We start from the raw sequence: 13306 nt of genomic DNA, 5'->3' as shown, positions 1-13306 counted from the left end.
ACTAGGCATAGAACTAACTAAGAAATCAGAGAGGGAGACCAGAGCCAGTGCTAAAAAAGCCACCGCACTCCGGTCTCGGAGCTGAAAAATTTTGGTCGACGACGCCTAGGTTTGAAGAGTTCTCGCGAGAGAGAAAAGGGAGGGAGTAGGTTTTGTTGTACTTCTCTTTTAAGTTTTTAACTATGATGTGGCCACTAAAAATTAATATATTTGTAAAATATAATATATATTTTATATAAATACCGTATAATATTTTTTTTAAACCTGTTTAAAACCCTTTTAAAAACCACTATAAACTTTTTTTAAAAACCTTGGATATTTTAAGGTTCTTATATATATAATAATATTTATCATCAACACAAATAAATAATATGAAATCCGCACGGCAAATAATTTTTCACCAATCAATCATTATTTTGCACTGTTTATGTTGCATTAACCGCATTTTTCACGAAAATTTCTTGTGCCGTATGTACCACAGTTGAGCCGTACCGCACTATCAAACCATTTGTTCCGCACAACCAAATCCGTTATCACCACTCGGACCCTAAAATATTTGGATTGAAAGGGATATACAGTATAATACACTACAAATAAATGAGGAGGTAATGTAACTTTCTTACCTTTTCCAACAATTTACTTTTCATGAAAATTATTTACTTATTTCTCTATCATATTATGTATACTCAAACAATTTTAGTTTTAATGTTCCTTTTAAGAAAATAAGATATGTGAATCTCACATAAAAAGTAAAATATAATGACAGGTATACTCATGGCATTTCTCTGACTTATGCAGCTTAACCAACATTAATAGTTTAATATCAAGAACATCGTCTCAGTCGATATTAACAACCCAACATTATAAAAAAAAGAAGTCAGAAGTTACAAAAATTAACTAAAAACTTCCAACCAAAACAAATTACATCAAAATACGAATTATATATATATATATTATACGTGCATGAAGGAATTAACCCTAAAAAACCCCAAATCTTCTTCCTAGTATCCTGTCGGAAACTCGCATCTTCCATACTCTGCATATTCACATTAACCCAAACAAATCAGATTCATAAAACCAAACATAAAATATCTTAAACAAACATCATTGGATTCTCTTTTTAAGACAAAGATGACGTAAAGCCATAACACTAGTGGTCTCTATGTCCACGTGGGAACATTTGACTCCTGTCATCCACACACACATACACACACAACCCTCTAAAAATACGCTAACCTAATCAAAGCCTAGGTTAGCATTAAACCCCCCACACCTACTCTTAACATGCGCCACACTAATAAAAGAGTAGATAGATGAAGAAACTTACTTGGTGGCTGGCTAACGACGTAAGCGGCGCCGCCGAAGTAACAACTCCCACCGGCACGACCTTTCTTCTGATAATAACTATTAAACGCAAACGAAGCGTGAGCTTCAAGTGTATCAGGACTATAACAATTAGCACCAGGTTGAATCTGACTACAATCAGCACCACCTTCACCACAAGCGTAATCTAAACCACCTTGTAACCTTTCTTTACCAGCGTCACCATTAGCTACACACCAAGACTGACCATTCAAACTCTTTGATACACCACCACTCATAGGTGGTGTAGTGACTTGGTGATCTCCGGTGACCGGAGTATTATGACCACCACCGTCATGGTATTGTTTAAGCCCTTCAGTAGTGAAAGGTATGTCGTAAACTTTCTTCTCATCAGGGAAGAAGAGACCATAGTTTCTCTCAGACGTTGGACCTAACTTCTTGTTCTCGTTAAACAAAGCGAAGAGATACACCGTTAGATCTGCTTTAGGTCGTAATGGTGTACCACCACGTGTCAAGATCCTACGGATTAGGTTTCCGTTGTAAGACGCTGCGTTTGCTATGGTTGCTCCGACTTCATTCTCGTCTCCTTTCGATGGCCAGCCAGTTTCTGTTACGATGATCTCGATGTCATCGTACTTTAAAGCCGACATAGCTGCGAAGACAGCATCGATCTGAGCGTCGAAGAGGTTAAAGTATCTTAAACCATTGCCTGAATCAACCATTCCTGGATTCTCTCTAAGTAAAGCGTAGTCTAAAGGGATGACATCAGAGTTGCCTTCGTAAGCAAAGAAAGGGTAGACATTAATCATGAGTCTTGAACCAGTTTCTCGTAAGAAGTCAAGCATTGGTTTGATAACAGTTTCAATGAGTTCTGGTCGGAAAGATCCGGAAGAAGAAGGGTAAGAGTTTTGAAGAGCGCTTAAGGCAAGAGGAGAAGAGATTTTAATGTCTGAGTGGAGATTGAAACTGATTAAAGCTTTGTGGATGTTTCTCATTGCAGGGATAAGGTAGTTTGTGGTATTGTGTGGATCAACAAAGACTTCGTTACCAACAGCTATTGATTCGATCTGTGTTGAAGGATGATAAGCAGCTACATTGCGTTTGACCCATGAAGCTGCAAAGGAAGGTCTTTTAGCTGCGGAGAAGAGGATCTCGTTAGGAAGATCTACTGTGACTTTGATATTAGATCCGGATAAAGCTTTGAGTACTGATGGGTCTGCGTCAAAGATCTTGACTCTGTTGATTCCTTGAGATTTCAGGAGTTGGACTACTTTGAATGCAGATGGTAGTTCATCTGAGATTCGACCGTAGTTTACACCAATGGTACCAGCATCTGTATAATGAGATAATCAAAACATAAGAACAGAGTAATGAGAAAGAACAGAACATAAGAACAGAGTAATGAGTAAAAACAGAACATAAGAACAGAGTAATGAGTAAAAACAGGACATAAGAACAGAGTAATGAGAAAGAACAGAGCATAAGAACAGAGTAATGAGAATGTGATTATGTAATGTTTGTTACCTGAGAGATGAAGGGGTGAGAGGAGGATGAGGAAGAGGAGAGGTGTAAGAAGATGAAGATCCATACTCAGCTTCTTGGTGAGAAGAGAGTTGGAGAGAGAGGAGATGAGAGGTTAAGAAGGAGCTAGCCACAGAGATTTTAGGGTTATAGAGAGAGTGGTGTTGAGGAGAGTGAGGTGAGGGTGGAGTAGTAAAGTGGTGGTGAACAGCAGAACAGGTAAAGAAGACTGAGTCTTATTTATTATCCAGAGGAATTAATAAGTGAATTATTTGTTTTTTTTAGAGTATATTCACATGTGACATGTCAAATAATTTTGTATCAGCTTCTTCCACTATCCCATCATTTCACATGTTTTTTGCAGTTTGTTTATATATGTGTGCTTAGAGTTTACAGCTAATCATGAGTTGAATTGATTGGGTTTTTATGAATCTGAATCATTTGGTTTTTTTTGTTTTTGTTTTACGTAATGTTGTGTTTTGTATAATTAGATACTAGCAGTAAATTTGTTCATATATGGTAACATTGAAATAAAATACAAAATAAATGTAAGTAAAAAACAATAATAGAGCCATAGAGATAACATTGCACGCCGACCCTACCCATGTTTGGTAACACCTTAGATTTGTTGGCTTTTTGATTAGCAATGTGAGATAAATCTCCCACAGTAGAAAATACCAAAAAAAAAAAAAAAAAAAACAGAACAGTCGATATGTTTTAAAAGATTTTAGTATTTGGATTAAAAAATTTATTGAGACATAAATAACTTTGTTTTTCTAATCTAAATTGCTAGTTAACATGTAGCTTTGTTCTTCTAATCTAACTTGATAATTAAAAATAAAATAAAAATAAACCTTCACGTTAGAGGTATATGTTGGGTACTAGAGTAACAAGTTGTTACTAACAATGTTTCAAAAACAACTATCTATACTAGTTTCCATGTAATATAGCATTTCAACTAGATTTTTTCTATATTTTTAGTCTTTGTACAATTTCACATATACGATATATATTCTATCAAATTTCATCCAAATTAAATAATTTTACTCAATTAACCAAATACATTTATCTGCTATGATTAAAGAAGCAGTTCAATGTATTTTCATCATTATAGTGGTTTAATTGTATACTTTTTAGTTAAAAATTACACTTATGAAGTAAAAAGTCATTATGTAATTCATAAAATTGTTATAATTCTAAAGAATTACTTTTGTCAATACTATAAAATTTTTTTGTAAATTATAATAAATTATGTTAAAACTGTAATAAATTATTAAAAGAATATAGTTAGTAGTTTAAGTAAACATTATAATCCAATGTTAAAAGCAAAAAGACCAAAAAAAAACAAAAAAAAATCTATGCAACTTTTAAATAAAACAAAATATTAGTTTCTCGAAGTAGTTGAGCTTGAACTTAATATTTGCAACCACCAAAATTAAGTTTTAATTTTCTTCTCCAAACATTCTTTCTAACAAAGATTTTCAACCGCATTCTCTAACCGTCTTATTAATTAGTAATCGTCTAAGCAATTGGCTTGCAAATACTGTTATCATAAGTTAAGTTGCAACTCGTATATTAAAGTCAAAAACACTACAATCATTCACTTTATTTAGCTTCAGAATTTAAACATTATTTTAAAAATTTCTCCTTTGGTTGAGAAGACAAAAAAAAGTGAGCCTGTAGAAATGTCTAAAGATTCCTGACGACCTAGCTACACAAAAAAATTTAAGAAAAAAATAATGATAAAGAAGACTTTGAAATTGCTAAATTTTGAAGAGATCGAGATAGTGGGCAAAAAATGAGAGTGACACCCCACATGACAGAAGAAGAGAGCCGTTTGCAGAACACGATGCATTGCCTCGTGCCTTGCACTCTCTCTCTCCCTCTCGTAGTATTAGTCTCACTGTTGCTCTTCTTGTCTCCTTCCACACGTGTGTGCTCGTGCCTGGTACTGTTAAATGTGAGTTGAAGTCTATAACCAAGTTACATTTCCCTAACTAATAAAGAGATGGTTATTAGCTGGTTTAGTTCTGGTTTAACAGCTAAAACCAAATGTGCAACAAAAAATGTTTGGTTCGGTTTTGAAAGTTGTTTCTCGTTCGATCTCTTTCTTTAGGGCAATATTATTGGTGGGATCTTAACAAGTATCTTAAGCTAAGATTTAATATTATTTTATATAAGATCAAATCTTAAATAACAAATGTTAGCTTAAAATACTTGTTAAGATCCCACCAATAATATTGGTCTTAAGGCCAGAAAATAAATGCTATATATATTTTTAAATCTTTGTGTTAAGTTTTAAATGGCTGTGGCAGATGGAAAGTATAAAAACGTTTGTGGATTTATCTATTGTTTACCGTTCATAAATTGTATTTCATAATGACTTTTCTAAAAATAATATGTGACTTTTCACATACAAAAATATCTACTAGTTGAATTTTTATAATCTGTTTTAAAAAATAAAATTGAAACAAGTTGACGCTTTAAGCAATCACTTTTTAAGATTCAAACTTTTTATTGTCTACATGTACATAATTTATTTTGATTCGACAAACTAGGGTTCACAGTTTTTCTATTGTGAGAATTGCTATTTACACATGATTTAAACCATATCATCCTCAACTTTGGTAAAATTTCTCAAAAGTTTTTGAATATATTCACGAATTTTTTAGGAGATTATAAGTAGTATTTCGATTACAGATTTTAGATTTTGCAAAAAAAAATTAAAAAACAAATGGAACTTAAAAAAAAAACTCACTGAAATGAAATTTTGGATTTTATTAGAAAATTGGTTAAAAAAAATACCTTAAATACCAGATTCTCTACATTTTTGAGAATTCAATTTTCTCAAAAAAAATTAATAGATAAAAAATAAATTTTGGAAAATCTATTTGAAAAAACCATTAAGGGCTAAGGCCAATCTTATTTCTTACTCGCTTACTCAATAGAATAAGCTTCTCCAGTCACCAAAGTAATATCCAAAAGCCCATTACATATACTTTTTCTGCTAGTCCAGTAATGTTGTACTCAGCACCCTCTAATAGGCTCTTAATGGGCCATATCTTAACCCAATCAAAACGCTAGGGTTTACAAGAACAAGACTAGGGTTTTAAACTTAAGCCGACTCGTCCCCTCTATATAAAATCAGATTCTCTCTTCTCTCTCATATCATCATCAACTTTTTCAACACAGATCTTTACATTTTTTGTTTTCTCTGTTTACGAATTCGAGTTTTTTTTTTGTTTTCTCTGAGTTTTTGTTATATCTCTCCCGATGAAGAAGCAATCCCATAGATAGGAAGTGCCGTATGACACTTTACACAACAACGGACTTGAACGAGGATTGCATCCGGTGAAAAACCCATCCCCCGATCAGTCTAACCCGGATTCGTATCCGGATCCAAACCCGGATCCGTTTACGATCGGGTACTTGACTCCTCGGCCGGGTCTTTCACCGTACTTCCCACCGTTACTGTGTCCGTTGTGTGGGTGATTTGACAAGGGTTCGCTGAGGGGTTATTATTGTCTTTTTAATTATAAATTGTCCGATGCCACGTCGACGGTAGCTTCTAATGGCTATGATCCTCGATGCTACATTGGACATAAACAAATGTACGTGTTTCGCTTACTGATAGGAACCTGTGGATCTTTGATATTATTACACGATCTACGGAGCCATTTCGGCGATTACATTTTGTCTTTTTGCTGTTTTTTTTTTTTTTTTTGATTATTTGGGATAATTACCGATGATGATTATTGCTAAACTATGGAATTACCGTCTGAGTTTACTCTTTGACGAGAAAAACGCTGGCTTACTGAGGTCTTCCCAATTCTTACACAGTGACTTTATTGTTAAATTGAGATTATGTTAATTACCCTAATAATTAGGACAGTTTGATGGAACTCAATGACTTTTGTCTTGACGAGAATCCAATTTATTGCTAGCTGTTTCTTATAATCATGTATGGACTTGAGATTATTTGCTTTAAGTTAGTTTTGAACTTTGTATTTGAAATCATAAACAGGTAATTGAGATTATTATGTTAATTATCCTAATAATTAGGACAGTTTAATTTAATAAATGACTTCTGTCTTGACCAGAACCTAATTTATTACTAAGCAATTTCTCTTAATCGTTTTGGACTTGAGATTTGAAGTTTTAGAGCTTTGTGTTATACCAGTGAAAATCTGTTAAATTTAGATTGTGTGATGATTAAGAACATCTGTCTTGACCAGAACCCAATTTATTACTAATCAATTTCTCTTTATCATGAGTTGGACTTGAGATTTGAAGTTTAAGAACTTTGTGTTATACCATTAAAACCTGTTAAATTGTGATTGTCTTGATGGTTAAGAACATAATGATCATTGTCTTCACCAGAACCCTAATCTTGTAATGATGATTAATCTCTTACCAAACAAAACAAAAACAAAAAAATGTGATTTCAGTAATGATTTATTTAATCTACATTGGAATATGAAAATATTGAATTTTTAAACCGAGGGTCGTAAATTAGAGACCACTACTAACAAAAAAAAATGAATTAAGAGCAATCAAAGTGTGTTGGTGGACTAGTACTACTATGTAGGAGGGAAGAATCTGTTGAGGTTAAAAGGCAAAGTGTAGAACTCTTCATTACGGTTATCTCCTCTGAAGGTTCTGAACTTAACCCACCAAGGCATGCCTCTGTCTTTCTTTGATCTTTCTACTTCCATTGTGTTGTCCAAGAACACTGCTATGATTAGACCAACTGTTGCTGGTGACATGAATATTGTGTTTAAGAATGCGTTGAACCATCCTGCGTTTGTGTGAACTAGTCCGTGATGTCTCTCGTCCCAGTAGTTAACGAAGAACTGAGGTATTGAGATTCCGAGGAAGAGTGATAGACCGGTGATCATTAGGTTTCTCATGGAGTTCATGTTTGTGAATTGGAGAAATGAGAGACCAACCGCAGCTGCAAACAAAGATAATACAAATGAGTAATGACATAATGTAATAAAATGTTTTCTTCAGTGAGATGATGTTTGTTGTTGTAATGGTGGTTTTACCAACAAGGCCGAAGAGAACACAGTGTAATGCTGCGTATATCGGGACTGGTATCGATGCGAAAACAGCTCCAAATTTGCCTATCCAACCAAAATATCAAAATCACATGAGGAGATGCTAACAGCTTATAGGCATTAGGCAGAATGAGTTAGTTATCAACTTCTCATAATCAATGTAGAGAAGAAGATCATAAGTATGAGTTAGTTTTTGTACCCAATGTAGAGAAGAAGATCATGAAGCCTGCTGAGACTTGAACAACACGACGGCTACCAACTCTTGTTAACCCAAGAAGTCCTACATTCTCACTGCAAACACCTTTATTAGAGAGTGTGTGAATATGTGAAAACATAGAACAGTAGCTTCCAAGAAGTTGCTTTACTTACACTAGAACAGTAGAACCTGTGCCTGTTCCGAAAAGACCATCAAGCAATACACCAATGCCCTGAGTTTTTAACAAGAAACATAACAGATAAGATATAAGAGAAGTCTAGAAGGTGGGATATGTATTTGGATGTGTCTCCCCATCACACTACTGATTCACCTGCCATCCAATGCCTCTACTCAATACATAAGCAGGAGGCGGCGTGGCTATGGCTAATCTTGAAGCTGCCATGTAAGCTCCAGTAGACTGCAGAATCCATTAACTTAACCATCACATTTCATAGCAAACTTAAGTCACTTGCAATGAACCTAATAATGCTCTCTGCTTCTTTACCTCGACCATGGATACAAGAACCGCAGACATCATAGCAAACGAATGGCCTACTGAAAATGTTGGAGGTCCCCATTGGAGAGGGTATGGAAACTTGAACCTAATGACACATTATAAACACAATGAGATGTTGACAATGTAACTACAATACATAAGGATACTGAGCCTGTTGAATACCATGGAGCTGTTGATATAAGATTTGCTTGGTCTGTTCTACAACTCTGTTGTGTAAGATGTGGTTTGCCTCTATAAGCTCCACTTGCGGTAAGGATTATGGCATAAATCCAAACAATCGTCACACAGATCAAAATAGGAAACCTTTCAAAGATTGGGACATCTTTAAATGGTCTGACATGTTTTAGATACTGCCAAGAAGAAAAAGTAGCATAAGACAAGAGAGAAATAACTTGGAAACCAAGCTAATAAAGTCAAAACAAGACTAAGCTTTTACTTGGGTTAGTCCAATGACAAGCAATAGCATCGGTAATCCAATCTCAATGCAGTTCCCAAGCTATAAAACAAAGAGAACCAAAGTTTAATAAATACATTTTGTTGATGTTTAATGCAAAAACAGTGGTGTGAAGTGAGGCTTTGTATGAGTTACCTGAGGAAACCCTCTCTGGAACATCCCAAGACCAACCAATCCAACAACTGGTGCCATACCAAGAGGACTAAAGAACCTGAAGTTGAAAGCAAGTAATGAATTTGAATAAAAATTACCATAGTTAAGCCAATGAATGTGTCTTTCAAAAACAAAAACAAAGAAAAGTATGATATAAACCTAGAGAATAGACCCCAAACTTGGCTGTAACCAAGAATGATCTGTATACTCGACGCTACAATCAAAGCACCTTGTATAGCTCGCATAGTGTGAATAAACCTCTGCAAGAAACATACAACATTATATTGATATCTACACAAAAAAACAAACAATCTTGTGACAATATCATTAGACTTTTTTACTCACCTCATGGTCACTGGAGATTTTTTGCAAGGAAGAGTCACTAATAATGTAAGCAATAGGGACAACATAAGCAAAAGAGCCACCAACAACAGCAGGCAACCTAGTACCAAAAAGAGCTTGGAGAAGTGTCTTGATACCAGCTACAAAGAGTAATGTTTGTATAACCCTTGCTTTATCTCCCTTAAGACACACCAAAGCAGAAAAGATTAAACATAGATACTGAAGAACAGAACAAACAAACACTAATAAGCCAATTGAGCAAAAGGGTATTACATTAGAGCCACCCATAGCGTGAACAAGCAATGTGGGTATAAAAACACTTGATCCAAGCATTAGAATGTAGTTTTGAAACGCTAGTAACACCGTTTCAGCTGCAAATAAACATTCAAAGTTAGCAACCCAAGTGGTTCAATTGTAAAAAAACTCAAAATAGAAACTTTAAAGACAGAACAAAGGAGTCTAACTAAAGACACAGAACACCATAGAAAGGTTTGGTTTTTGTATAACTAGAATGTAGTTTTGAAATGCTAGTAACACAGTTTCAGCTGCAAATACACATTCAAAATTAGCAATATCTATCTAAACACTCGAAAAATAGAAACTTTAGAGACAGAACAAAAGAGTCTATTGAGACAAAACACCATAGAAAGGTATGGTTTTGTATGATTAGAATGTAGTTTTCAAATGCTAGTAACACAGTTTCAGCTGCAAATACACATTCAAACTTAGCAATATCTATCTTAAACACTCGAAAAATAGAAACTTTAGAGACAGAACAAAAGAGTCTATTGAGACAAAACACCATAGAAAGGTATGGTTTTGTATGATTAGAATGTAGTTTTCAAATGCTAGTAACACAGTTTCAGCTGCAAATACACATTCAAACTTAGCAATATCTATCTTAAAAACTCGAAAAATAGAAACTTTAGAGACAGAACAAAAGAGTCCATAGAGACAAAACACCATGAAAGGTTTGGTTTTTGTATGATTAGGAATAAACTAATGAGGTAATTAGTTAATTAAATATAATATTCGATTGAAATAAAACTATAAAGTATCTCTGAAACGTTGCAAAAGAGAGGAGAAGACGTACGCCAAGAAGGGTTAGAGTCGATGCAATATTCAAGGTCTTGAAGTTGTTCCATAGGAGGATGAGTTATCTCCGCCATTAGAGAAGTTAACAAACAAACACAGAGGAAGAAGAAGAAGAAGAAGAAGAAGAAAAGTAAAAGTAAAGAGAGATATAAAGTAGTGAGGAAAAAAGAAAGAAAGAAAAAAAAAGGAATATGCAAAGAAGAAAGAAAAAAATGGAAATAGAGAGAATTTAGAAAAGCTTCTCTTTCACAAAACTCTTCTGTAAAAAAACTTTGTGTTCTCTTCTTCTCTCTCTCTCTCTTCCTCTGGCGTGGTGTTGATGAGTGAGTTTCTTCTTCTTCTTTTGTTTTTGTTTTTGTTTTTGTTTTTGTTTTTGTTTTTTGTATTTTTGGGTTTGAATTAAATTGGTTGAGGAAATTACGGATTTGGCCCTGATTCGTTTGTTCTATTGTAGCCAATTAAAAGCTTTTGTAAGGTGGGGGGTCTAGTTTATAACAGAGTCAATTAATTCTCAGGTTTTTTTGGATTTTTGAAATTTGTTGTTGTATTGTGCATGAGAGAGATCTTTAAATGCAAAATCTTCTCCTACTTTGTTTTTTTTTTTTTTTTTTTGGATTTATTTGTTACTTTTACTGTTTTGAACTGATTTTTTTAATATGTTTCATAATATAATATGTTCTGAATAATTTATTTTACATATAATTTTTTTTATAACGTTACAAATTATACGTTTTTCTTTGTCTCTTTTTGGGAGGGACGGGGTTCAAATTTATACGTCTATATGTAAATTATACGTTAATTACATATTTAATAGTTATATTATGTAGTTTTTTCGTGATATGTTAATCTTTTTTAAAGTAGATATTTTTGTCTACTTTTACTATTTTCTACAGGATTTTTTATCTGTTTCAAAATATTTATGTGTCTATATTTATTTTTTACATTTAATTTTTTCTACATCGTTATAAATAGGTCTCTTTTTGGAAGGAACTGGGTTCGAGTTTATACGTCTATATGTAAATTATACGTCAATTAAATATGTAATAGTTATATTATGTAGTTTTTTCATGATATGTTAATCTTAATCTTTTTTAAAGTAGATATTTTTTTAAACTACTTGTTTTTAATGAAAATATCATATGTTTTAAAACAGATAAAATAGCGTTTTAAACCTCCTCCAAATAATTGATAAATAGAAATGTGGTAACTTAAATAAAATAAATTTCATTGCTTTATCATTATTTTTTTAAAACCCAATTGCTATTTTCCACATCATATTTTATTGAATATAGTTTTAAATTATACCAAAAATGATCCACTTTTTTTTGGTATTATAGATTCAGTTATTATTACAGTTCAGAGGTTTTCCGGTTAAATATAGAATACTCCCTCTGTTTTAGAATAGATGATCATTTAAGCAAATGCACACTAATTAAAAAATCATTCACGTTTTGTTTTTTTTTTAAACATCATTTAATATCTACTGAAACAAATTCAACTAAAGAATTACTTTTTCAGAATAAAATTAATAAAAACAATAAAACAGTATTTGTTGGAAAAAAGAAACAGTATTTAATTTTGCATAGGTTTGTGAGAAAATTCTCTATTAAAAAAGAAAACTGAGAATTTCATAGGGACTATAAGTTTTTGATTAATGTCAAAGATTGCAAACACAATTATCTTTTTTTTTTTTTTTTACATAATTATCTACTTTTCAGCATGCTTTATGATCTCTCTATCTCTCTCTTTTTATGGTAAAAAGAGCCCAAAATTAACTTAAGTTGTTGAAATTCGCAAACCCATTGGACAGAACATAAATATCATTCAGGCATGCATATGGTTTATCACGTGTTTATTTATACTTTATATCTTCCTTAATTGTTTGTGACAATACAAAATCTTTTAACATATTAATAGAAAACAATTTGGTGTAACAAGAATAAAGACTGCATTAATGTCCTCTCCCAAATACTCTCCTCGGAAGAAAGAGATTTTTTTTTTTAAAAGAAGAGAATTTTTTTTTTCGAATAATTTTAATATGATTATGAATATTGTAATTTTTTTTCTTTGTTGTTATTTGTTTGGCAGTCGCACATGTAATAACTACAACTACCGTCAAAAATTCTTCTTTACGGACATGATCATGTAACTAAACGTTGGGATCAATTGCTACAAATAAAATTTTTGATCACAGAAAAAAATTATGATTTGTCGCAAGGATTACAAAACAAACAATACTTGCAAATTTTAAAATCGCAGTTGCTTGTGATTATGAAAATGAAACGAACATGACCTTTATAACGGTCTACTTTATAAGTCTTTAGTTATTTCCTTAATTTAATAAAAAAAATAGTATTGAACTATGTATCATGCTTAATGATAATCTGCTGACAGACAAGGTAGGTTTGTAAACTTATTTTAAAAAGAAATAATAATCTATTTTTTAAACTTACTCAAGAATTTGTTCTGAATCTGATTTGAAATCCTTCAATTTTCTTAGAACTAGTTTTTTTTTTTTTTTTTTTGCTTTTAATCGTTTTTAGTCTCTTTAAATTATAGTAAAACTGTAAAACACTGATCTATATATTGATAATGATCTTTATAAATTTTCCCTAAATTAACAATATTCGATGTAATTGGGGTTT

The 13306-nt window shown here is 32.6% G+C and overlaps 2 protein-coding genes and 3 non-coding genes across 5 annotated transcripts; 3 read left to right on the top strand and 2 right to left on the bottom strand.

Annotated features, from left to right (window-relative positions):
- Window positions 1–767: 767 nt before the first annotated feature.
- LOC17893399 (glucan endo-1,3-beta-glucosidase 12) lies at window positions 768–3061 on the bottom strand. The gene is made up of 3 exons (XM_006297521.2): window positions 2848–3061; window positions 1328–2656; window positions 768–1036 (listed from the first exon to the last, which is right to left on the bottom strand). Exons 1-3 carry the CDS (start codon window positions 2909–2911, stop codon window positions 1002–1004), a joined length of 1428 nt encoding a protein of 475 aa, XP_006297583.1. The 5' UTR covers window positions 2912–3061; the 3' UTR covers window positions 768–1001.
- A 3051-nt stretch (window positions 3062–6112) lies between these two features.
- On the top strand, window positions 6113–6177 carry LOC111831780. Its single transcript, XR_002834916.1, has one exon. It is a non-coding gene; the product is annotated as a small nucleolar RNA U49 (small nucleolar RNA).
- Window positions 6178–6385: 208 nt separating this feature from the next.
- LOC111831779 lies at window positions 6386–6538 on the top strand. Its single transcript, XR_002834915.1, has one exon. It is a non-coding gene; the product is annotated as a small nucleolar RNA snoR2/U65 (small nucleolar RNA).
- A 48-nt stretch (window positions 6539–6586) lies between these two features.
- Window positions 6587–6664, top strand: LOC111831764. The gene has a single exon (XR_002834900.1). It is a non-coding gene; the product is annotated as a small nucleolar RNA snoZ7/snoR77 (small nucleolar RNA).
- Window positions 6665–7229: 565 nt separating this feature from the next.
- LOC17893850 (nucleobase-ascorbate transporter 1) lies at window positions 7230–10823 on the bottom strand. The gene is made up of 13 exons (XM_006297372.2): window positions 10660–10823; window positions 9840–9937; window positions 9570–9746; window positions 9384–9484; window positions 9207–9282; window positions 9054–9113; window positions 8780–8967; window positions 8606–8702; window positions 8432–8518; window positions 8274–8332; window positions 8104–8195; window positions 7893–7970; window positions 7230–7798 (listed from the first exon to the last, which is right to left on the bottom strand). Exons 1-13 carry the CDS (start codon window positions 10733–10735, stop codon window positions 7425–7427), a joined length of 1563 nt encoding a protein of 520 aa, XP_006297434.1. The 5' UTR covers window positions 10736–10823; the 3' UTR covers window positions 7230–7424.
- Between the last annotated feature and the right edge of the window lie 2483 nt (window positions 10824–13306).

The sequence above is a fragment of the Capsella rubella genome, unplaced genomic scaffold (assembly GCF_000375325.1).
Source record: "Capsella rubella cultivar Monte Gargano unplaced genomic scaffold, Caprub1_0 scaffold_3, whole genome shotgun sequence".
NCBI classification, from domain to species: domain Eukaryota; kingdom Viridiplantae; phylum Streptophyta; class Magnoliopsida; order Brassicales; family Brassicaceae; genus Capsella; species Capsella rubella.
The sequence above is the reverse complement of the archived record's forward strand: the minus strand, read 5'-3'. Positions and strand labels throughout refer to the sequence as shown.